Source organism: Grampus griseus (assembly GCF_964374135.1).
Source record: "Grampus griseus genome assembly, chromosome: 14".
Classification (NCBI taxonomy): Eukaryota; Metazoa; Chordata; class Mammalia; order Artiodactyla; family Delphinidae; genus Grampus; species Grampus griseus.
Window position 1 is genome coordinate 75548241 of NC_139008.1, and position 22356 is coordinate 75570596.

Here is a 22356-nt window from a genome sequence, read left to right on the forward strand (position 1 = left end):
AATTTCCTTTTGCAATAGATTTTGGTTAAAAAAGAGGAAACTGGTTAAAAATTAGGTTCATAATAGGCAAAACTGTAAGGATGGTGCCTGAATGTGTCCATTTGGGACACGCCACGTTCTCTGACTTAGCTGTCACAGCTATTCTTCCCGCGTGGTTTAATTTCCCATTTACAAAAGAGGAAACGGGGTCAGAGGAGTTCCGAGACCTGCCCATGGTCTCACTGAGTGGACGGTGGAGCCACTGGCCTCTGTGACTTGTGCTGTGGGGTCAGCTGTGATGCCTAATGATAAACGAACAAGTACATGGTAATCTTTGACCAGCCCCGAATGGGCACTGACCACGCGCTGGCCACACCCAGAAGGGTTTACCTACATCATCTCATTTAATACTCAGAACAGTCCTAGGAGCTGGTGCTTTCCTTCTCCTTGTGTGAGACATGCGGACACGGAGGCTCAGTGAGGGGACAGACTTGCCAAAGGCAGAGCTGGGGTTTGAGCTCCCGGAATGGGAAACCCCACAAGGCTGGGTGTCCCTCGCACTGGGTCTGGTGATCCTTGAGGGTCAGGCTCCCCTCAGGTCTTACCCACGCCCTCCCCAGGCAAAGCTGCAAAGAGAGGAAGTTTCCACTGCTTGAAGACAAAAAGCTTTTCGAGACTGCGCTTCAGCGGGCAAGGGCTGCGGGGCGTGGGGGAGGGTAGGAGGGCCCCAGACTCCCTTCCTTCGTCAGGACCTCAGCCCCTCCCTCCCCGGGGTAGCAGGAAGGACGCTGCGGCTTGTGGTGCAGCCTGACAGTTGTGGAGACTGTTGCTATGTAGAGCGGGGGTGAGTCATAAGATTCCTCCTGGACTTCGCTTGAGTTTCTGGCTGGTCTCCTGCTGCCCTTTGATTATGAGAAACGCCGCTCTCTCCTGTGGGCCGGCTTAGGGCCTGACCCTCGTGTAGAACATCCCAGGAGCAGGGCCACCCCCCCTCGCCGCCCTCCCCCACCGAGGAGCTGGAGGGGTGCTGCTGGGCCGGGGGCTGCACAAAGAGATGCCCTCGGGGCTGTTGGGGGTTTTGGGAAAATTGTTCCCGTGGCCCCAGGGGCCCAATTCAGGATGTAATTTGGAGCAATCATCCCTGAATCTCTTAGATTCTCTCGGGCTGGTGTCTGCCCTTGAGAACAGTGAGGGGTGAGTCTGTCAAGAGTCTGATTTCAGAGGCCGTTTCTCTGGAGACGTCTTTCGAGCAGGATCTGGAGGCCAGCAGGCTGCGGAGCCTGGGGTCCCGCTTGGGGCCGAGGCCGGCTTTCTGGTCCCCTGCTTGAGGCCAGGCTCCCCCTGCTACCCCGGGATGGTGTCACATTTTCACATGAACCCAGATGCCTGCAGAACAAAGTGGAAACCCTCACCTCCACAAGAATCCGAGGAATGTCTGCTCGTTCACAACCGGCCTGAAGCATAACATCCCCTCTTGGGCTGGGGGCCCTTCCGGCCCCTCCCACCGTGTGTCTGGAGGCCGAGGGGCCGGAGCCCTGGCTCCCAGCCCCACCCCGAGGATGTGAGCTCGGGCCTGGCTCCCAGGCGTGATAAACGGAGCGTCCGTGAACCCGTTCAGATGCCACGCGTCAGAGGAAGCTCTGGGGGCTGTGGGTGCGTGTGCCTATGTGTCTTTTGTCTGTGTGTGTCTCTGTGTATGTTTGTGTGTCTGTGTCTGTTTCTGTGTGTGCGTGTCTGTATGCTTGTGTATCTTCATGTTTGTGTGTATCTGTGTTTGCATCTGTGTTTATCTTTATGTGCGTTTGTGTGTATATGTGCTTGTATCTTTGTATCTGCGTGTGTTTCTGTGTATGTCTGCATATCTGTGTGTATGTGTATCTGTGTGTCCGTATATGAGCTTGTATGTATATGCCTGTGTTTGTATGTGCATTTGTGTCTATATATGTCTATGTATTTATTTGTATCTTTGTGTGTGTTTGTGTCTGAGTTCTGTGTGTCTGTGTGCATTTGTGTATCTATCTGTATGTATCTATTTGTATCTTTGCGTATTTGTGTCTGTATCTGTGTGTGTATGTGTTTGTGTGTGTCTGCGTGCATCTGTTTGCATCTCTATGCGTGTACGGAGCTGGATGGGGCCCCGGGCTGGTGCAGTGGGACCACATTGCAACGAGCAGCATTTTTCAGAACCCACAAGCCCAGCCCGAGAACATGGCACAAGGCTTGATGGGGTGAGTCTCTGACAGGAGTCTCGTGATAGAAAGATCTGGAACTCTGTCCCCTCCTCAGCTCTCCTGACTGTCATAATTAAACATCCCAGCTGCAGAACTTTCTGGTTTTGGGTTTTGTTTTGAAAATGATTATACCCCAGAGATAAGAGAGCCTTTCACACATAGCCCTAATAAGGCACAGGGGGTGCTCTGGGTAAGTAATGGCAGCAGGCGTTGCTCATGTTCAATTTCTATAATTTTCATTTCAAAGGGAAAATAAATGAGCAGGCAATGTCAAACCATCTCATCATGAAACTCCAGGGCTGCTGGGGGGCAGGGTGCCAGCACCCCTTTTAGAGGAGACACTGAAGAAGCAAAGTGTACCTTCCCCCACTCCGCGGCTCCTCCCTTAGGGGGACTGAGTTGGCCACACGCCCCCTCCCTCAAAGGTGGGCTGTGGGTGAGGGTGGGAGGCTGGCATCTCAGGCAGGAGGAGAGGGCTGGGGTGGGGGCAGCCACGGCAGATGTGCAGAGAGGCAGTGCTGCCGTCTGCGGAGTGAGAGGGGTGCTGCAGTCCCTGGAATGCAGTTCTCCACCATCTGTCAAATCCTGCTCCCCAAAGACCAGGGGATCAGCAGGTTAACACACTGCCTCATCCTCTCGGAGCCACTCTGGGCTCTGTCAGAAAGTAATCACGGCGAGGGGGTTGAGGAGGGCAGTGCATTCTGATTGCAATGAAAATTAAACACCCGGAATATTCAGGCGGACTCCAAATCACCCAGTCCTTGTCGCCCCAATGTCACAGCAAGGGCTGCTGAGTATTGCTGCTAAGCAGGAGGTGGTCTGAGGCAGAGAAAAGCAGAAGAACTTTCCAGAAGGATTTACTAGCCAGCTGGAGGGAGGAGGACTGGAGGGGTGGGCAGAGAGATGGGAGGCAGGAATGGGCGCCGGATTTGAATTCGAGCTCTGCCATTTACCAGCTGGGTGACCTTAGGGGAGTTACCTCACCTCTCTGTGCCTCGGTTTTCCCGTTGGTAAAATGGAAATACCAAGTGTGACAAGCAGCCTCCAAGAGAGCCCTCAATAGCCCCCACTTCCTGGTAATCACACACTTGTACCCCCTCCCATACTGCAGGAGCACTGGTCTGGGCAACCAACAGACTGTGGGAGAGATGGTGTGTCACTTTGAGATTAGGTTATAAAAGACAGCATCAGCCCGATGGTGAGATCTGCTGGTTGAGGGGCAGCCGTGTGAGTGAGCCCCAGGCAAGCCTCAGATGGCGGCAGCCCCAGCTGACACCTTTTTCGCAACCTCGGGAGACCCTGAGCTAGAACCTTCCAGATAGGCCACTCCCAGATTCCTGACTCACAGACACTGCGCGGTGATATGCGTTGGTGTTTTAAGTTGCTCAGTTTCGGGGTAACTTGTTATGCAGCAATAGATAACTGATACACCAAGGGTCACTGGGAATATTCAGGGATTCCCTGCAACGTACAGGGCTTAGCACAGAGCCTGCCATGGAGTCAACAGCTTATAAAGGCTGTGAATATATTAGTAGTCTGATGAAGCCATGGACCCTTTCTCAAAAGTGTTTTAAAATGTGCAAAATAAAATACACAGATTGCAAAGGAAAACTATTATACGGGTATACACCTGAAATGCTGTTCTACCCACAGACCTCTCGGTGGGAGGATGTGGGTCCCAAGTCAAAAACTCCTGTTGCCTGCTTTGCATTGTTATTACTGGATCTGTATCCCAGTTTCCTCAGAGATCAGCTGTGTGTCCCTGGCTTCTTTAAACCGGGAGGATTAGAGACAAGAGGCAGCCTCGTCTCTGTCATTACATCACTGTGACCGAGCCGGACCCTCCCACCTTCGTGCCACCCAGCAGCTCTGGAGGCAGCGCCCCGAAGCTTACATGTGCTGAGACGCGTTGGGGAAGAGGCTTGAGTACTGGGGGGCCGAGTCCTCGGGGCCGTGAGGGGCTGCGTGGCTGATGACCATGAGAACGGGCCTGTGCGGGTACATCTTCTTGGATGTACGGAAGAAGCTCACGCTGTCGTTGGTGATCAGGTCTGTCAGGTAGTCCTGGGGGGTGGGGAGAGACAGGAGAAGGTGTGAGGAGCTGGGCATCCGTGCTGAGTGCCTGCCATGTGCCAGGCGCCGTGCCGGGCATCGGGGACACAGCAGTGACCAAAATAGACAATCCCTCGCAGAGCCGACGGTCTAGGGGCAAAGAGACAATAAATAAGCAAGTAAAACAGGGAATGTCAAATGATGTTATGCACAACAGAAAAAAAAGCAGAGAAGGGGTTAGGGAGGACGGGAGAGGAATTACAATTTGTCACTCATTCATAATAGATCTTAAAATAATAATAGCTAACACTATTGAGTTCTTATGGTGCTCCAGGAATTGTTCTGTGTTTACATGTATTAGCTTGTTTAATTCTTATATAGCTCTAGAATGTAGGTGTGATGATAAACCCTGTTTTCCAGAACAGGAAATGAAGACCCGGAGAAGTTAAGTGAATTGCCTAATGTCACACAGCTGATAAATGTTGCAGCCAGGCCTCCTGAGTGCTGGTCCCTAAGCCTGACGTCTTTTCAAGGCTCCAGGGATACCATCATGCAGGGTGGATACATCCCTGCAGTCCTGGAGGGTCTGTACTGGGGGCGGGAGCAGACAAACGTATAAACGAAGAGCCAAGATAGTGACGACGTGTGACAGAAGAAGGAAATTAGACAAAATGTGACAAAGAGTAACTGGGAGCTGGAGTGGGAGGAATACTTTAGCTGGGGCAATCAGGGAGGGCCTCTCTGAGGAGGTGACATTTGAGCTGAGACCTGAGTGATGAGGAACTGGGCATGGGAAGATCTATTGTTATATCATTGGAGTTCACTTTCAGCTGCCTGCTGGAATCCTCAGGGGAGCTTTACTGATGGCTGGGCTCTCTTCCAGAGATTCTGGTTTAATTGGTCTGTGGTTCAGTCTGGGTACTGGACTTTTTAAAAGCTCACCAGGAGATTCCAATGTGCAGCCAGGAGTGAGAATCACTGATCTAGAGGAAGTGTTCCAGGCAGAGGGAACAGAAAATGCAAGGCCTCTGAGGCAGGAATGAACTTGCCTTGTGTTTGAGGAATAGAAAGAGGGTGAACAATCATCAGGTACAATGCCGCGACAATCAAAGGAGCAGCACAAACACGGGCATGTAGTAGTGTCTCCAGAAAAGTGAGACCCACTTAGATACTGGGCAGGAGGAGAGAAGAGTGGGAGGAAAAGTGATGGACAGGAAACAAGGGCTTTAAAAGCTCAGCTAAGAAGCTGAGATTTGCCTAAACTCTTCCTGAATTTGGTAAATCTTTAGCTGCTGATTTCTTTTGAAGGTAATGAGTTCTTAAAAATTTACCTTCTGCTTCTCCAGAAGCAGCTCTGTCCAAAATGATAACTTTCAAAAAGAGATATTATTTTAGAGAAAAGAGAAAGGTGAAGAAGTGGCTACAGCTTCCACTCTGAAGTGAACTGTACCAAATACATACATACTCCAGGTGTACCTGTGCCTCTAGAGGTACATGCCTCCAGGGACATCTGTGCTCTATGCCTGTGTGCACAAGGACAGTCACTGCATCACAGTGACCAGTAATGGGAAGATGATTAATGAACTTGCACTGCTTTCATACTGTGCAGCGCTGTGCAGACATTAAAAAGGCAGTAGGTCTGTAGTTACTGAGGTAGAAAGTTGTCCAAGATACACTGTTAAGGGAAAGAGCAAGCTACAGAGTCAAACTCTGGAAGATTCTATTTTTTTTTTTTTTTTTTGTGGGAGAGAGTAGGAGGCAGGGTAGAGAGGAGAAACCAAACCCCTACCTTCATATGCTTTTGAGCACCAAGGGAAAATCCAGGACAGATACCAAAGTGCTAACTGGGGACCAGGATAAGGGGAGAGAGGGGAGAAAGTCACTTGCTACTTTACATACTTTTCCTTGAATACTTTTTATGAATAATTTTGGGGAGTAAAAAAAGGCTTTATAAGGGGGTCCTGTAGAACCTATTACCTAAAAATAATATTCTATGTGACATAAATCAAAGAGCTGCTGCTATAGCTGTGGAACATGATCTAAAGGTGTTAGAAATATCTTGTAACTAGCAGTGGATCTAAAAATGGAGCAAAACCCTCTTAGGTGAAAAGGAGGGGTTGGGACCCTGGGTGGGGAGGGGCGGGAAGAGAGCTGCTGTTCTTCATAATAAACCCATTTTCACTATTCGCTTTTAGAACCATATATGTGCTTGACTGGCTGTGATTAAACATGTTTTTTTTTAAAGCCACCAATACTATCCGTCACCAGGACAATGCAATGATGGAGCAGTGAAAAAGAATAAACTAGAGGTACACGCATCAACATGGATCTATCTCACAGACCTGATATGTAGAGAGCTATGTACGATATGATACTCTTGATATAAAGTCTAAAAACACAAAACAATATTTTATATTGTTTGAGATGTCTGCATATGGAATAAAAGAATTAAATGCATGTGTGGGAATAAGCGGCCACCACAGGACCTCCCTGGGAGGGGGCAGCGGGACAGGAATAGAGCTGGAAGGGTGATGGAGGGGCTCCAACAGTCTCTGTGACATTGTACATTAGGAAGCGTGTGGGGTGGTTACTGTGTCTGCCCCTCAAGGATGGTGTGAGAGGGCTTCAAGGGCCGAGAGATTAAAGCTCGTGACACGGTGCCCTGCACGCAGCCAGCTCTCGGCAGGAGTCAGTGAACATTACGCCGTCTCGGGGGCGGGGCAGGTTTTCTGCACGTCCATGAGTCTCCTATCTTTCCTGGTCCTCCTCAGAGCCACTCCTACGCTAAGCCTTTGCTGGTCCCCTCTGTCTGCATTAGGGCGTCTACAATGACATCTGACACTGGTGCCTGCAGCCCCATCCACCCACGTGGACTGGAGGGGACCACACCATCCTGACTCTGGCGGTGGGCATGAGCCTGGGTTGGGCCAGTGAGAAGCAGCCCTTGGTCCCAGTACGTGAGCTGAGTCCTGGCTCAGAGGGAGGGCCGAGGGGGCCGGGGCCGGGGCCTGGGCCAGGGCAGTGGTGACACTGTCCAGTGACAGCTGGGAGCGGACCCCACCAGATAGGTCATGTCCACTGACTGGATGTGTGGGGTGCATGGAAGGGGGCAGTCAGGCCCCACCCCCGTCCCTGCTTTCTGGTTTAGGTGAAGGGTGCAGAGACGGGGGTCCAGGAGAATGTTGGGGCGAGGGTGGAAATGCAGAGTTCAGCCTTGAACAGGTTGAGTCTGGGGTGCCTGGGATCAGTCAGAAATTCAGAGTTATTCACAGAAAGGGGGAGACAGGTGGGAGGATGATGAAGGTCAAAAGGTGAACTTTCTAGAAGCTGGAGACTGGCCGATAGACCATGAGGAAGTCACCCCCTGCCTCCCTTTGGCTCTGGGCCAGGCGCACTCCACCTCCCAGGTGAGGCGGGCACACCTGGGTATTCGGGAGCTAGATCTCCCCTCCCCACCTCCGTACTCCTGGCCACACCTGTGCAGGGCGGCGGTGATGCCAGGGTCCCGGGGACTTTGCTTCTGCTCAGAGTTTCGCAACCACAGCTGGCAGCCAGGGACAAGGACAGCCTGCCGGACACCCAGGAGGGCGTATCCCCACCTCCCCCACCATCCCGACCTTCTTCGACAATTTGCTCAGGTAGCCAAGAGGAACCGCAGTGCACCCGAGGAGACTGCTAGCCTGCGGCTCTGGGCTGTCCTCCTCAGGCAGTCATTTACCAGTAGGATTTCTTGGGAAGGAAGAGGGGGGCGCTCCTGGGGACTGGGGACCCCAGTGACAGGTGGGCTTGCGAGTCTCCCTGCCTCTTTCCCAGGCTTGGCCTTTGCCACTGTTTCTGTTGCGGAAGCTATGATTTCTGAGCTCACTTAGATGTTGGGTGCCTATTCCCGGGGTGCTGGGCTCCCTGTTAAGGGTGGGTGTGTGGCCGCGGGTCCCTGTCCCCAGGGTACAGTCCCGTGCAGGGCGCGGAAAAGCTGTGCCGTTAAGAGAGGGGAGAAGGAAGCAGGGGGGTTGGGGAGGGGTGGAGGCGGGGGGGGGCAGAGACTGTAAGGACAAGAGGGGGGCGTGGCTGACAGGAAGCCCCTCTTTCTGTCTGGGTCCGGGTGTGGGGAGAAACGTGTCTTCCGTAGGTGCTGGTGGGAGTCGCTCACACTTTGCCCCGTTGAAGCTCGAGTTTCTGCCTCTTGTTTGAACTTGGGTGAGATAAGCCAGTTCACCCCATATGTCACAGGACATCTCCCCAGATCAGAGTCCCCTGGCTCCCAGGACTCAATTTTCTGCTTGGGAAGCCCCACCCGAGCGCCACTGGGTGGCTTTAGGGCTGTGCCGGGAAACCTGTGGCTTTACTCTCAGACAGCTGGTGGAAGGCTGGGTGGGGGTGGGGGGGAGCAAGGAGGGGAGGTTGTCTCGGCCTCAGGTGGCAGCTCCCAAGCCCACCTCTTCGTATTTTCTTCACTTGGCAAGTCAACCTTGCGTGACAGAGGGTCTCCTTTCCTGAGCCCTTGGCTTCCCTGGGCAGCAGGTTTGTCCAACTTTCATTCCCAATCATGATGCTGATCCCTCACCTTCGGAAGCGTCTACAGCAGTTTGTGTTTAAAAGAGATTCACATCTCTAAGGAGCAATCATTTTACAAAGGGTGAGGGCCCTGGAGTCAGAAACACTGGGTTCAAGTTCCAGCTTTATCACCCGCTAGCTGTGAGCAAACAATGCCTTTCTGCACCTCAGTTTCTGCATCTCGAAAATGGGCCCAATAACAGTCCCTTGTTCAGATGGCGACAAGAGCACTTGACATGGACTTGCTAAGTGAATAAAGCACTTAACATGGAGGCTGGTACTGAGGGAACCCACGATGGACACTGGCTCTTACTGTTATCAGGTATTTGCTCGACTGACCTTCATAGCAACATTGCGAAGTGGACACCATGCCCATTTTACAGATAGGGAGACTGAGGCCACAAAACTAATAAGCAATTTATTCAGAGCTAGAGCTCAGGCCTTTGTGTTTCTTCTCTGGTTTCTCTCTTTTTTTCCCCCACAAACAAAAAGATTAATGGGAGGCTTAGATGGTGGTTTACAGCAGGTCTCAACAAACCTTTTCTGTAAAAGGCCAGATGATAAATATTTGAGGCTTTGCAGGCCAGAAGTCTTAGTTACAATCACTCATTACTGCCATTAAAGCTCAAAAGCAGCAACTGCATAAATGAATGGGCGCGTCTGGCTGCAGTAAAACTTTATCCACGCACACTAAAATTTGAATTTCATGTAATTTTCACATGTCATGAAAATCGCTGTTCTTTTGATTTTTTTCAGCTGCGTAGAAATGTAAAAACCATTCTAAGCTCAAGTGTTGTAGCAAAACAGTTGGCAGGCTGGCCCATGGGCTGTAGTTTAGAGAATGGATTTTGAAGCCAGATGGCCTGGGTTCGAATCCTGAACGAACCCCTTACTAGCTGTGTGGCCTGGTTACTTAGCCTCTCTGGGCCTCAGTTTCCTCCTCTGGTGATTGGAAATAGTAACAGCAGACACCTCATAGGCTCTGGTGAGAAATGCATGGGTTAATTCGTGTGCAACGATTCCAGCGGTATCTGGTGCGTGATACCCTCTAAAAGAGTGTTAGCCATCAGTCCTCAGGAATCACAACGCCTGCATTTTCCTTGTGAAAATTAAAACAGTACAAACGAAGCTGAAGTTCCCTTTGATTTCCTCTCATCCCCACTCCCAATCTTGGCCTCTTTTGTCCTCTACTGAGAAATAAGTGTCTCTCCAGATGTGTTATTACATACGCTAGAGTATATCGCTTTACGCATCTTTTTACATTAATCCTATCACACCGTGTACATTCATTCATTCATCCAACACACAGCAGTGAACGAGATTAACGCACATTCCCGTCTTCATGAGCCTTGTATTCGAATGAGAGCACGATGAACGCATGAATCCACGATATATATATAGGTCTGGCGCATCAGTGGTGATGGGGGGGTCGAGGGGGGGTTACCCTGAATACAGGGTGGTCTAGGAGGGTAACATCTGACCAGGGACCTGAAGGAGTCCTGAAACTTGCTTTTCCCACTCAGCCTTATGTCCTAAGCTTTTCTGATGGCTTTAGGCACAGATCCCCCTTGTCTTTTTCCAGACTTCTCCACGGTCATTCAGTCGCTTCCCGCATTACTGGGCTTTCTTGGTTGATTTCTTTCCATGACAAAGTGGCAGCCCACAGCTTGGCTATACCCGCTCTGCACACAAGGAAGGCTTCTCCAGAACAGACAGAGAGAGAAGTGCACATGCTGGGCTGAGGGGGGGTGCACTCAGGTTCCTGGGGACCGCCGTTTCTGCAGAGCGCCCCCCCCCCGCCGACTCACCTGGACCCTCCTCCATCTCCCGACCTGGTCACGCCTATCTCCCTTCCGCTGCCTTCTCCCGCCCTCTTCGACCATTAGTGCTGGCTCTGCATTATTCTTTTCTCATCATCACTGCCTCTCTTTCCACTCTGCCACGAGGACCCCTTTGGTGGCATCTGCCCACCTTTGGGATTAGCGATGTGGGACAGAGTCCTCAAAGGGCCTTTTGAGGGGCTCTTGGGAAGGGCTGCCACTTCCTCCCTACTTGGGCTTCCCGCCGAGGCCCCCCAGGTCAGTGTCAGCATGATGCTCTGACCTGACGGAGGCACTGGGCCTCCCAGAGCGTGGGGCTCCCGCCCCGCAGCTCTGCCTCAGCTGGAAACTCCAAGCTCACTCCTGTTCCCTCCCGGTGCTCTGGCTTCCGCTGCCCACCGCTACCCTTGGGAGTTGAACTCTGGACCTGAGCCAGCTCTGACCCCACAGGGCCTCCCACCCCTCCGTTTCCAGGCCTCTGGTAACTGGGGCTCCAGGAATTCTCCCACCTTTGGCACAGGGGCTCCTCTCATTCACAGGCCGAGATGTATGGATGGTAGGAAATGGGGTGACAAAGCAGCCACTGCATGTCCCATCCTCAGCGCCAAGGGGATGGAGTATCCCTGGATGACTTCATTATTGGGCTGTGCTGAGGCCAGGCGTGGACACGGTGAGGAATTTTAAAAAGGAGGGAGTGGATTTTTCTGGGTATTTGGAGAATCTGCCTGCACTGAGGCTGGGAGGAGAGAAAAGGTATGTTCTGCACTGAGAGACTGTGCTTTGTACTGCCAAGGAGTCCAGCAGAGTTGCTAAATCCCCCCAACCAGGACTCTGGAATCAATTCATTCGGGAGCTCCTGAAGGCAGGCCTACTATGTGCAGAGGGAGACAGAGGGTCAGGGAGAGGGCACTGCCCAGGTGATGTCACGTGTGGTGCCTGCCACCTGGGGCCTGGACTGATCAGACTTACACTCAGGAAGGGGACACGTGGGCGGTGATTACCTGTCAAAGGTGGGAGGGCTCCCCAGATGTGCTGGTGTTCCCAGAAGGGGAGTGGGATTGGGTGTGTTTTGGCTGTTGAGCATGTAGTCAGCCTCCTTCCAGTGGAAACTCTCCATTTTTATCTGGGGCTCTATTCTCAGCTGATGTTCCAGGGTTGAGCTCAGTGGTAGGGCTCCCGCTACACCCTCCTCTGGGTCAGGAGTGCAGCGTGTGATTTACAGCCCATCAGAACACTGCGTTCCCCTGGCCACACTGGTTGGTTCAGGGACAGACATGTGACTGATCCAGAGCCCATGAAACTAGCTAGGAATCCTGGGAAGGAGACACCCATGCTTGCAGCTGGGCAGGAAGCTGAGAGGATGCAAGGATGGCCATATTGGTACCAGGAGAAGAGAGACAGACATACAGTCTGTGGATGAGGTCGAAGAGAAGAAAACAGAGTATAAAGGAGTGAGAAACCACTGCCTAATCCAGCCATGTGTGATGCCATTACTGCTGGATCAGTTATTAAAAAGGCTAATATGTTTCCTCTTCAATTAAGCCATTTTGATTTGAGTTTTTGTTCATTTCTGCTCACAAACAACTGAAAGAGGCCAGTCTGATTCAAAAAAAGGATAACTCGGGCTTCCCTGGTGGCGCAGTGGTTGAGAGTCCGCCTGCCGATGCAGGGGACACGGGTTCGTGCCCCGGTCCGGGAAGATCCCACATGCCGCGGAACGGCTGGGCCCGTGAGCCATGGCCGCTGAGCCTGCGCGTCCGGAGCCTGTGCTCCGCAACGGGAGAGGCCACAACAGTGAGAGGCCCGCATACCAAAAAAAAAAAAAAAAAAAAAAGGATAACTCCTATAGTTTAGAGTAATCCAGAAACGCTTCATGGAAGAGAAGACAGACAAAACTTGGATAAACTCAGGACAGGGAAGCACTAGTGAAGGTTTTGAGATGGTTGTAACAACTGACAAGGCTGGTCTGGTTGAAATGGCTCATACTGGGGATGACAAAATAGGAGATTGGGCTGATGTGCTTGTGTGCGGGCGTGCGCGTGTGTGTGCGTGTGCGTGTGTGTGTGCGCTTCTACAGTATGTGTGGTGTTCTGACTCTAATACAGGTGCCATCACTTCACAGTTCATAACACACCTCCACCTCTAGACCACAAACTCCATGAGGACGGTACCTGGGTCTGTTTTTGTTCACCCTTGGATACCCAGCACCTGGCACATAGTAGGCTCTTAATAAATACTTGTTGAGGGAATAAATGACTAATGTAATCAACTCCCACTAGTGCACTCACTTGATATGGTTGTTGTGAAGATTAGATATATTGTATATAAAACACCCAGCATAGTGCCTGGACCATAGTAGGTGCTCAGTAAATAGGAACGCGCATTATTAAGATGCTAGGATGTGCCCATTTTCCAGATTTGGGAATTGAGGCTCTTAGGAATGGGTAACATATCCAACAGCACACAATATGTTCAGAGTCGGGCTTTGAACCCCCAGTCCACTGCACAGCCCCTGGAGGGCAACGGGCAGCAGAATACAATGGGCTGCAAATCCATGGGTCAGGTCTGGGCCTCAGGTGACCTTGATTCATGCAGTATTTTAGAAATGTCTGAATTAGCTGTCAATCCTTAAAAATTCGACTTCACAGGAAAAAAAATATACAAATTTGTGGCTTCTGTTGAAAAATCAGAAAACCTGGCCGTCTCGGGCCCACAATGCTACGTGGGACAGACAGTCCTGATCCGAGAGTTTGCTGCACCGTCTTAGACAGCTGAGTCCTCCACAGGCCCCCCCGCTCCACGCTGTCTCACCTGCTCCCAGCCTGCTCTCCTGTTTGCGTGACGGCCTGTCCCCTGGTGACTTCTGCCTAGGAGCCTTGTGTGGCGTTTTAGAGACAACGAGAGGAAGGCCCCAAGGAATCGTCATCAGAGAACCCTGGTTACGACAGTAAGTCAGGCCCAGGGCTAGTGGCAGTGGGAATGGGGAAGAGAAAGAGGTGGATTTGACAGACCGGAGAAATAATGTATCTGCTGCGTGGGATGCCGGAGCCGATTCTGAAGATTTAGTTGGGGCAGGAATATCTGTGAGTCTCCAGATATATATTTTTTAATGGTAAGTTTGGATGAACCGTCAGTGTTAGCCTCTCCCTCCTTACCACCATCATCATCATTATCTAAGCCGGGGGTCAGGAGACTACCACCCACTGGCCAGGTCAGGCCCCCTGCCTGTTTTTGTAAATAAAGTTTTACTGAAACACAGCCATGCTTATCGGTTTACATATCATCTATGGCTGTTTTTGCACCGCAAGGCAAGACCCGAGCAGTTGCAATAGAGACTATGGCTTGTGAAGTCTAAAATATTTAGTATTTGGCCCTTTACAGAGCAAGTTTGGTGTCTGACCTGGACTAATATGTTCTGAATATTTACTATATATGCAATGGTCTCCTCTCATGCTCTACATGTATTAACTTATGTGATCCTCAAAAACATCTGTGGAAAAACCACAATGAAATACCACTATGCCCCCAGCCAAATGGCTATAATAAAAAAGACAATACCTGTATTCAGGAATGTGAAGCAACTGGAACGCTTAAACATTTCTGGCTGGGAAGTGTAAACTGGTTCAACCATGGCACATATCCTATATCCCAGCAATTCTACTCCCAGGTGGATAAGCCAAAGAAATGGGTTCATATGTCTACCAAAAGCCACGTGTAAGGATGCTCACGGCAGCTTAGTTCACAACAGACCCAACCAGAGGCAACCAAAATATCCATCGGTCGTTGAATAGATGAATATCTGTCATCTGTTTATACGACAGGATACTACATAGCAATGGAAAGGACACGTGGCTGACACACACAGCCATGTGGATGAATTGCACAGACGTGATGTTGAGTGAAAAAAGCCAGATACAGAGAGCACATATGATATGATTCCATTTACGTGAAGTTCTCGAACAGGCAAAACCAATCCACGGTGATAAAAGTCAAAATAGAGGTGGTGGCGGTTTTGGCTGGAAAGGCGCATGAGGGAGCCTGCTGGGGGCTGGAAATGCTCCGCAGCTTGACCTGGGCGGCACCTACACAGACGCACAGACGTGTGAGAATTCCCTGAGAATTCACTTAGGGTCTATGCTCCTCACCTTATCTCAGCTCAACAAATCAGAACTAGAAAAAGTGTGTCCTAGGGAACAAACGGATTAAGGTATAATCACACAATGGAAGGCTATAAAACAAGAACGAAGGACCTACACTCACACGTAACAACATGGGAATGTCAAGAGTGTTAGGCAACAAAAGCTGGATACAGAATCAGTCTACAATGCTGCAAGTCTGAGTAATGGGTGTCCTTTTGGGAGCGGTGGTTGCTGGGAGTTACATGAGGGGAACTTCATGACCTACGTGAGCGCTGGTTACATGTGTCTGCTCAGTTTTTGAAAATTCATTGAACTGTACACTCTATATGCACACTTTCTGTAAGAAAGTTCTGCTTTGGCAAAATGTTATAAAATAGTACCCTCACATCACCGGGCACACACCACACACACACACACACACACACACACACACACACACCACACACACACACACAATGGAACATTATTCCGTCCCGAGAAAGAAGGAAATCTTGCCATTTGCATCAACATGGACATACTTTGAGGACATTATGCTAAGTGACGTAAGTCGGAGAAAGACAAATACTGTGTGATATCACTTGTATATGGAATTCAAAAGAGCTGAACTCATAAAAACAGAAAGTAGAATGGGTGTTACCAGGGGCGGGGGGTGGGAGAAGTGGGGAGGTGTTGTTTAAAGGGACAAACTTACAACTAGTAAATAAGTGAGTCCTGGAGATCTAATACACAGCACAGTGATTCTAGGCAACAGTACTGTATTATAGACATCAGACTTGCTAAGAGAGACTAGGTCTCAATTATTCTCACCACAGAACGGAAAAGGTTATGCAACGTGATAAGGGTTTAGCTAACATGACAATGGCAGTCACACTGCGCTATACACATGTATCGAATAAGCACGTTGTACGTGTTAAACTTACACAATGTTGTATGTCAAATATATCTCAATTGAAAAAACCCAACACTCTTACATTGCCATTTGCAGCAACAGAGATAAACCTAGCATTACACTTAGCGAAGTAAGTCAGAGAGAGACAGATATGTGATATCACTTATATGTGGAATCTAAAAATAAAACAAATGAATCTAATACAAAACAGAAACAGACTCACAGACACAGAAAAACAAACTTATGGTTACCCAAGGGGAAAGGGATGGGGGGATGGGGGGAGAGATAAATGAGGAGCACGGGATTAACAAACACTACACATGAAACAAATAAGCAACAAGGCTTTACTGCATAGCACAGGGAATTATATTCAATATCTTGAAATAACCTATAATGGAAAGTAATCTGGAAAAATATAACTGAATCACTCTGCTGTACCCCTGAAACTAACACAATATTGTAAGTCAACTTTACTTCAATTTCAAAAAATGAAAAATAAAACAATACTCCTAGAAACAGAGACTATCATTTGAGAAATGAGAAAACTGAAGCAGAGGATGTAAGTGAGCTGCTCCAGGTCACACATGTAGTAAGTGTCGCCGTCTGAGCCCAGGCAGTCGGGCCCCCGCGTCGCGATCGCCAGGGCCGAGCCCCACCGCCTCTCCCAGCCAGGAAGGGGGACTCACCTTGGAGTAGTCAAAGCCGTGCTTCTCCCTCACTCCATTCCGACACAGTGTGTAGTTATAAAAGCGGGAGTTTTTAAGGAGGCCGACCCACTCCTTCCAGCCAGGCGGTACGTAGGAGCCGTTGTATTCATTAAGGTACTTCCCAAAGAAAGCTGGAGGGGAGAAGGACCAGGAGGCCACGTGAGCACGCAGAGAGCAAAAGCCATCGCTGTCCGTCAGCCGACAGCCATTTCTAAACCATGGCAGGCCCAGAGCCTGGCGACAGCACTGCCCTCTGAGCCACGGAGCCCTTTGGCAGGCAAGTGCAGCCTACGACCCCCTTCTCAAATGTTCTCACGCGCAGAAAAGAAAATATAGAAGATTACAGAGAAAATCAATTATTTTGAAATAGTTATCAAAATATTAGGAGAATTTGCCATATAGTAACGTGTCCTTAAAAAAAACGAAGATTAAACGCAAGACCTTGCAAGGAATGATCATTTCAAAGTAGTGACGAGTGAGAATATTTGATTTCGCGACACCTACAGCAACTGCAACGGAATACTGAAACACCAGCGATTTCTACGATGACAACGGTATAGATTCTGCCGACGCACCGTGGTTAGGGGCTTACATTCAGGACTGAAGCAAGTGTCAAGTGTCAGTCGTAGGTCAGGGAAAACCAGAGCATCATTTTTTCCCACTCAAGTTTAGGGACCCCCTTGGATTCTATCTACTACACGGCGTCTAGAAGGGCTAACGTTTAAAAAAATGGACCGAGACCGACTGTAGGTGGGGGCATGGGGCATCTGGAGCTCTCACACGCTGCAGGTGGACGTGCAGACCCATCCAGGCGCGGTGGAAAACTGCTCAGCAGCGTCTGCTCAACTTGACCATAGTCACGCCTTCTGACCCAGCGATTTGCATCCTGGGTATTTACTCAGAAGAAATGCATTCCTAGGTTCGCCAAAAGTCACAGGCAGGACAGGCTCATGGCGGCACTACTGACAATAGCAAATAACTAGAAACAAAACAGATGTCCATCCACACAAGAATGGAGAAATACACCGCATGTTTGTATATTCGAACATGACATAGAAATATGAAGGACTAGTGCCACGTTCACTAACACGAACACATCACAACAACCAAACAGTGTCAAGAGAAATAAAGCAGATATAAAAGTATGATCCCATTTACATGAAGTTCAAAGACAGGCAAAAGGAACCTATGGTTTTGAGAAGAAAAGCCGTGGCTACTGCTGGACGTGGGGCGAGGGGGATGGAGGGGGCGCGGGACTTCTCGGGTGATGATGGTTTTGTTCTAGTTCTTGCTGGAACACGGGTGGTTCAGTTGGTGAAACTCCACGGAGCTGGGCATTTAGAGCGGCTAAAGTGCACGTCTCTGCAGGCGCGCTTCACACCACCAGCAAAGCTTACTTAAAGAAAGAATCACCCTGGACTTCCCTGGTGGCTCAGTGGTTGAGAATCTGCCTGCCAATGCAGGGGACACGTGTTCGAGCCCTGGTCCGGGAAGATCCCACATACTGCGGAACAACAAAACCCGTGCACCACAACTACTGAGCCTGAGCTCTAGAGCCCGCGAGCCACAACCACGGAGCCTGTGTGCCACAACTACTGAAGCCCGCGTGCCTAGAGCCCGCGCTCTGCAACAAGAGAAGCCACTGCAATGAGAAGCCCACGCACCACAACGAAGAGTAGCCCCCGCTCGCCGCAACGAGAAAGCCCGCGCGCAGCAACGAAGACCCAACAACGAAGACCCAATGCAGCCAAAAAAAATAAAATAAAAAATAAATAAATAAATTAAAAAAAAAAAAAAAAAGAATCACCCTAATTCATCGGGACGGGGATACACCCCCGAACTTTCTGTGGGTGGTGAGGTAACACAAGATCTTTGCGATACTTTTTTGTTCTTTTTTTTTCTCCTCAGTGAGCAAGTGTGATTTTTAATAATTATAACCTATAAAGCCATTTTTTAGCAATGGAAAAATCTGTGAGAGTTTTTCTAGAGACAGAGGCGCTAGGCCAGCCCTCTCTTCCAGATGAGGGAACTGGGGCTCCGAGACACTCAGAGAACCACTGCTGAGAGAGCGGCGCTATGGAAGGACTGGAAGAGATGCTGCAAGCAGAGGGCTCAGCACCCCTCCTGGCAAAAAGCGAGGGTCTAGTAGGTGTCAATTCAGAGCCCAAGATGAGAAGAGACAGACGGGGAGGCGAACATGCATAGAGGAAGGAGGAGTGGGCCAGGGTTGCTATGATGCCAGCAGAGGTGAGATGGGCCCTTCCACTTAGAACCTTCTAGAAAGCATGAAGGGCTGCTTGAGACCTGTTGGTCCAGAGAAGAGAGGCTTGGGCCAGGAGAGGCTGCCACGGAGCCGGAGCCCTCTATGGGGTTTTCCTGGACACCTGGCAGATGGCCGGCACTGCCCAGGGGTAGGAAGACCCCTCAGCCCCTAAGCAGCTGGATTCCAGAATCCCCCAGGCTCTAGGCAAAGGCAAGCGTTTCCATGAAATCCTCCCCTGGCACAAAGGACCAGGAAGTGAGTGCTCATGACGGAGGAGCTGATGAACTGCTTCCTAGAAGGATGTGGGCACGAGGAGGAGGTGAAAATAGGAAGGGAAGACCCCCAGCAGCCTCGGGGGAAGGCCCAGGGCGCAGCCTCCCTTCACGTGGTAGGACAGTGCAAAAATAAACGGAAAGGAGCCCTGGGCAGCAGGGGAGCTGGGAAACCGGCTGCCCTGGCTGAGTCCTGGGTAACATCCAATATGCACAGAGTGAAACGTAACCAGGTGAGGGGTGCCCAATTCAACAGCACCTGCATGTCCCGGCTGGGGCATCAAGGATGGAGATGCCGGCTGGAGGCAAGAGGCAGCATAAAAGCACCAGGTAAGCTCAAGGCGTGAGCCTCCTTCTCTAGAACGTGGCACAGACACTTGCTCCGTCCGCCCCCGGAAAGCAGTGGCTCTCAGCCAGGGGTAGTTTTGCCCCTTAGACACTTGGCAGTGTCTGCAGACATTTTAGGTTTGTCACAACTTGGGGAAGAGGATGCATCTAGCAGGCAGAGGCCCGGGAGAATGCTAAGCATTCGACAGAGCTCAGGACAGCCTCCATTACAGAGAATCATCCGGCACAAAATGTCAACACCCTGGAGCTGAGAAAAACCCTGATTTAAGTAACTCCACCTGGCCCTCAGCACCTCCTTCCCATCAGTAAAAGAACCACACTGTGAGAGCTGAGAGGGCCCCTGGAGACCAAGCACAGTCCAGGAAACAAGAGCTACCAAAGCTCAATAACCTTACTCCCCACTCCCGACGCTTCTTTCCATAGGTAGGGAGCTCTACTCTGATAACACGCCTAGCCTCTTCCTTTCTCTCCTATTCTGCCTTGGGGAAGACTGACACAGCAGGGGCAGCAAACCTTTCCTTAAAGGCCCAGAGAGTAAATATTTTAGGCTTCAAAGGCCAGACAGCCTCTATTGCAACTATTCAACTCTGCTGTTGCGGGAAACAGTCCCAGACAAATGGGTGTGGCTGTGTTTCAATAAAACTTTATTTATAAAGGCAGATGGAGGGCCGGATCTGGCTTGTGGGTTGCAGTTTGCTGACCCTTAGCATATGTGTCTGGTGAGTTTGGTGGGACAAACTGGACACACGTAACCCAATCCTTCCGTTGCCTTCCTGTGGGGAGTGATCTACCCGCAGGCACTGCTAGTTCAAGCGGGCTTGGCTCAGTGAGAAGTCTGTCTGACTCTGGAGTTTAGCATCAGGAAGCCCAAATGCCCTCAGAAGGAAGCCAGATCCTCCAACTTGGACTTCATCAAATTCCTCAAAGTACTATTTTGGCTTCCATCTGCTGACTCCTTAACTTGATTTCTCATTTGGTTCAAAACTTCAACAAGGAAGAAGGTGATCTTAATAAGCATCCCCTCAAAGCTCCCCAACACTTTCTCATGATAAATAATATTGGTGGTGGTGTAAACGTTTTCTTTTCAAACAACTGAATTAAAAAGAGTAAAACAATCGAGAGAAAAATATTAAGTAAATAATAGAATCAGTGTCCCAGGCATGTAAAGATCAATATATCCATTTAACAACTATTTATTAAACACCTAAGGTATGCCAGGAGCTGTCTAGTCACTGGAAACACAGCAGTAAAGAAGACCCTCAGGATCCCTGACTTCACGGGACTCACTTTCTAGGGAGGAGGACTGTGACTAATAAAGATGGTGGTGATCGTGACAACACGATGAAGAAAATAAAGGATGATGATGCAACAAAGTGGCCAGAGGTGGACCACGGGAGGTACCACTGGGCTGGGTAGTCAGGGTTGAGGAATGATGAGAATGCGTCAGAGGGAATATGGGAATATAAGGAAAACTTCTCCAGGCCGAAAGAACAGCAAGTGCAAAGGTCCTGAGGCAGGAACAAGCTTGGGGGCACACATCCCCTGAAATATTACATGCCAGATTTTTCATTTCGTGTGCATTTTCCTGGAAACACAGCTTCTGACACATTTTGAAGGGAAGACAGGACCACAAGTCATTTCAGAAGCACGGAACTTCACTCTCTTGGTTTGCAGAAGAGTGAACGAAAGCCCAGAGAAGGAGGCTCACTGAATCCCCCACTGGGGGAACAAGGTTCCCTCCCAGGTCTCTCCAGTCCCCAGCTCATGATCCTACTGGTTTGTTCCTGAAGATACAGGCTAAGGTCTTTCTGATGAATGTGCAACTTGAAATGCTAAAGGCCTAAATTCTTGGCCCTGCTGGTGGGATAGATATTTCTTGGGGGTGGGAGGTGGGGTGACTTTTTGGAAGCCCACCCCTGCCTATTATTTTCCAATGCCATGGGTGTCAACACATCCGGAGCTGCTTCCTCTGTTAGAATCTTCTCTTTCACATCTCCCTCCTCTTTCTAACCCCCAATCCTTCAAAACTCCAGAGTTTATTATTCAGCCTCCACAAGGCCCTAGAAAACAGGGCTTCAGTCAAAGGCTTTCAGGGCCAAATTAGATTTTGCTCTCAGTTGATTAGATTTCACCAAGGCAGTTTTCAAAATGGTTACTCCGGTACCAGTTGAGGTGTGAGAAGCAAATTAGCATGGGCCCCTGGGGCACTGGGACTGGGAGATACAGGCAGGAGAATGAGCTGGAATTAAAATCAAGATTAAAAATACAGCCCATGTCGTGGTTGGAGACTGGAGTCGCTGAGCCTTCGCCGCTGGGATGGTATAAAGGAAGAGCAAACTGGGGGCTGCTGCGGGGGTGTAACAACTTGGCAGGCAGATTAAGAGGAATTAAATGCCAGGCCAGGAAACACCACTGACAATGTGCTGGCTGATGGCTGCCCCTAGGATGCAGGGCTGGCATCAACGGAAGGGACAGAGCACTTACTGGGTCCTGTGTACCAGGCACTGGGTAGAAATTTACACCTGGCAACAGAGACTTTTGTTTTGCCTGCCTCGTCCTGACTACGATTCTTTGGGTACCACTGCTTCCTTCTGTAAGTATGCATGGCTGCTCTTAACTCCTGACTCCAGGGCTGCATGCATAATCTCAGCCTGATGAATCAGAGCTCTACATTCCTCTGGCTCCTGCCATTGGTTCAGGGATAGGCATGTGACCCAAGCTGGGCCAATGAGAGTCAGCCCTGGGATTTTAGGGAGCTACTGGGAAGAAGTTTTTCTTTCATGGGGCTTGAAGCTGGTGGGATATAAGCTTGAAACTGCTGGCAGCCATCTTGCCACCAAGAAGGGGAGAGTCTGTTTGAAGGTGAAGCAACATGGAAGAAAGCAGCAGAGGTGAGTGATGGAGACATGGAGAGAGAGAGAGAGGTGGAAAGAGAGAGAAATATGCTGGTGTGAGTTCCTGTGTCCACTCTTACCTGAAGCCACCTTTAATGCTAGCATTTTCAGTTACAGTGTTTCCCAGTTTTAGGGGACATTGGACAATGGGGACATTTTTAGTTGTCACAACCAGCATCAAGTGGGTGGAAGCAAGGGATGCTGGTAA

General features: G+C 50.0%; 1 protein-coding gene across 3 annotated transcripts in view; it reads right to left on the bottom strand.

The window, feature by feature from the left end:
- SULF2 (sulfatase 2) overlaps window positions 1-22356 on the bottom strand; it is a 148594-nt gene that overhangs the window by 32821 nt on the left and 93417 nt on the right. For all 3 annotated transcript variants that reach the window (XM_082670578.1, XM_082670576.1, XM_082670577.1), the window contains exons 4-5: window positions 16351-16502; window positions 4105-4274 (exon numbers count right to left, since the gene is read on the bottom strand). In XM_082670578.1, the coding sequence (XP_082526704.1) occupies window positions 4105-4274; window positions 16351-16502 (322 nt within the window). The remainder of the gene's footprint in view (window positions 1-4104; window positions 4275-16350; window positions 16503-22356) is intronic.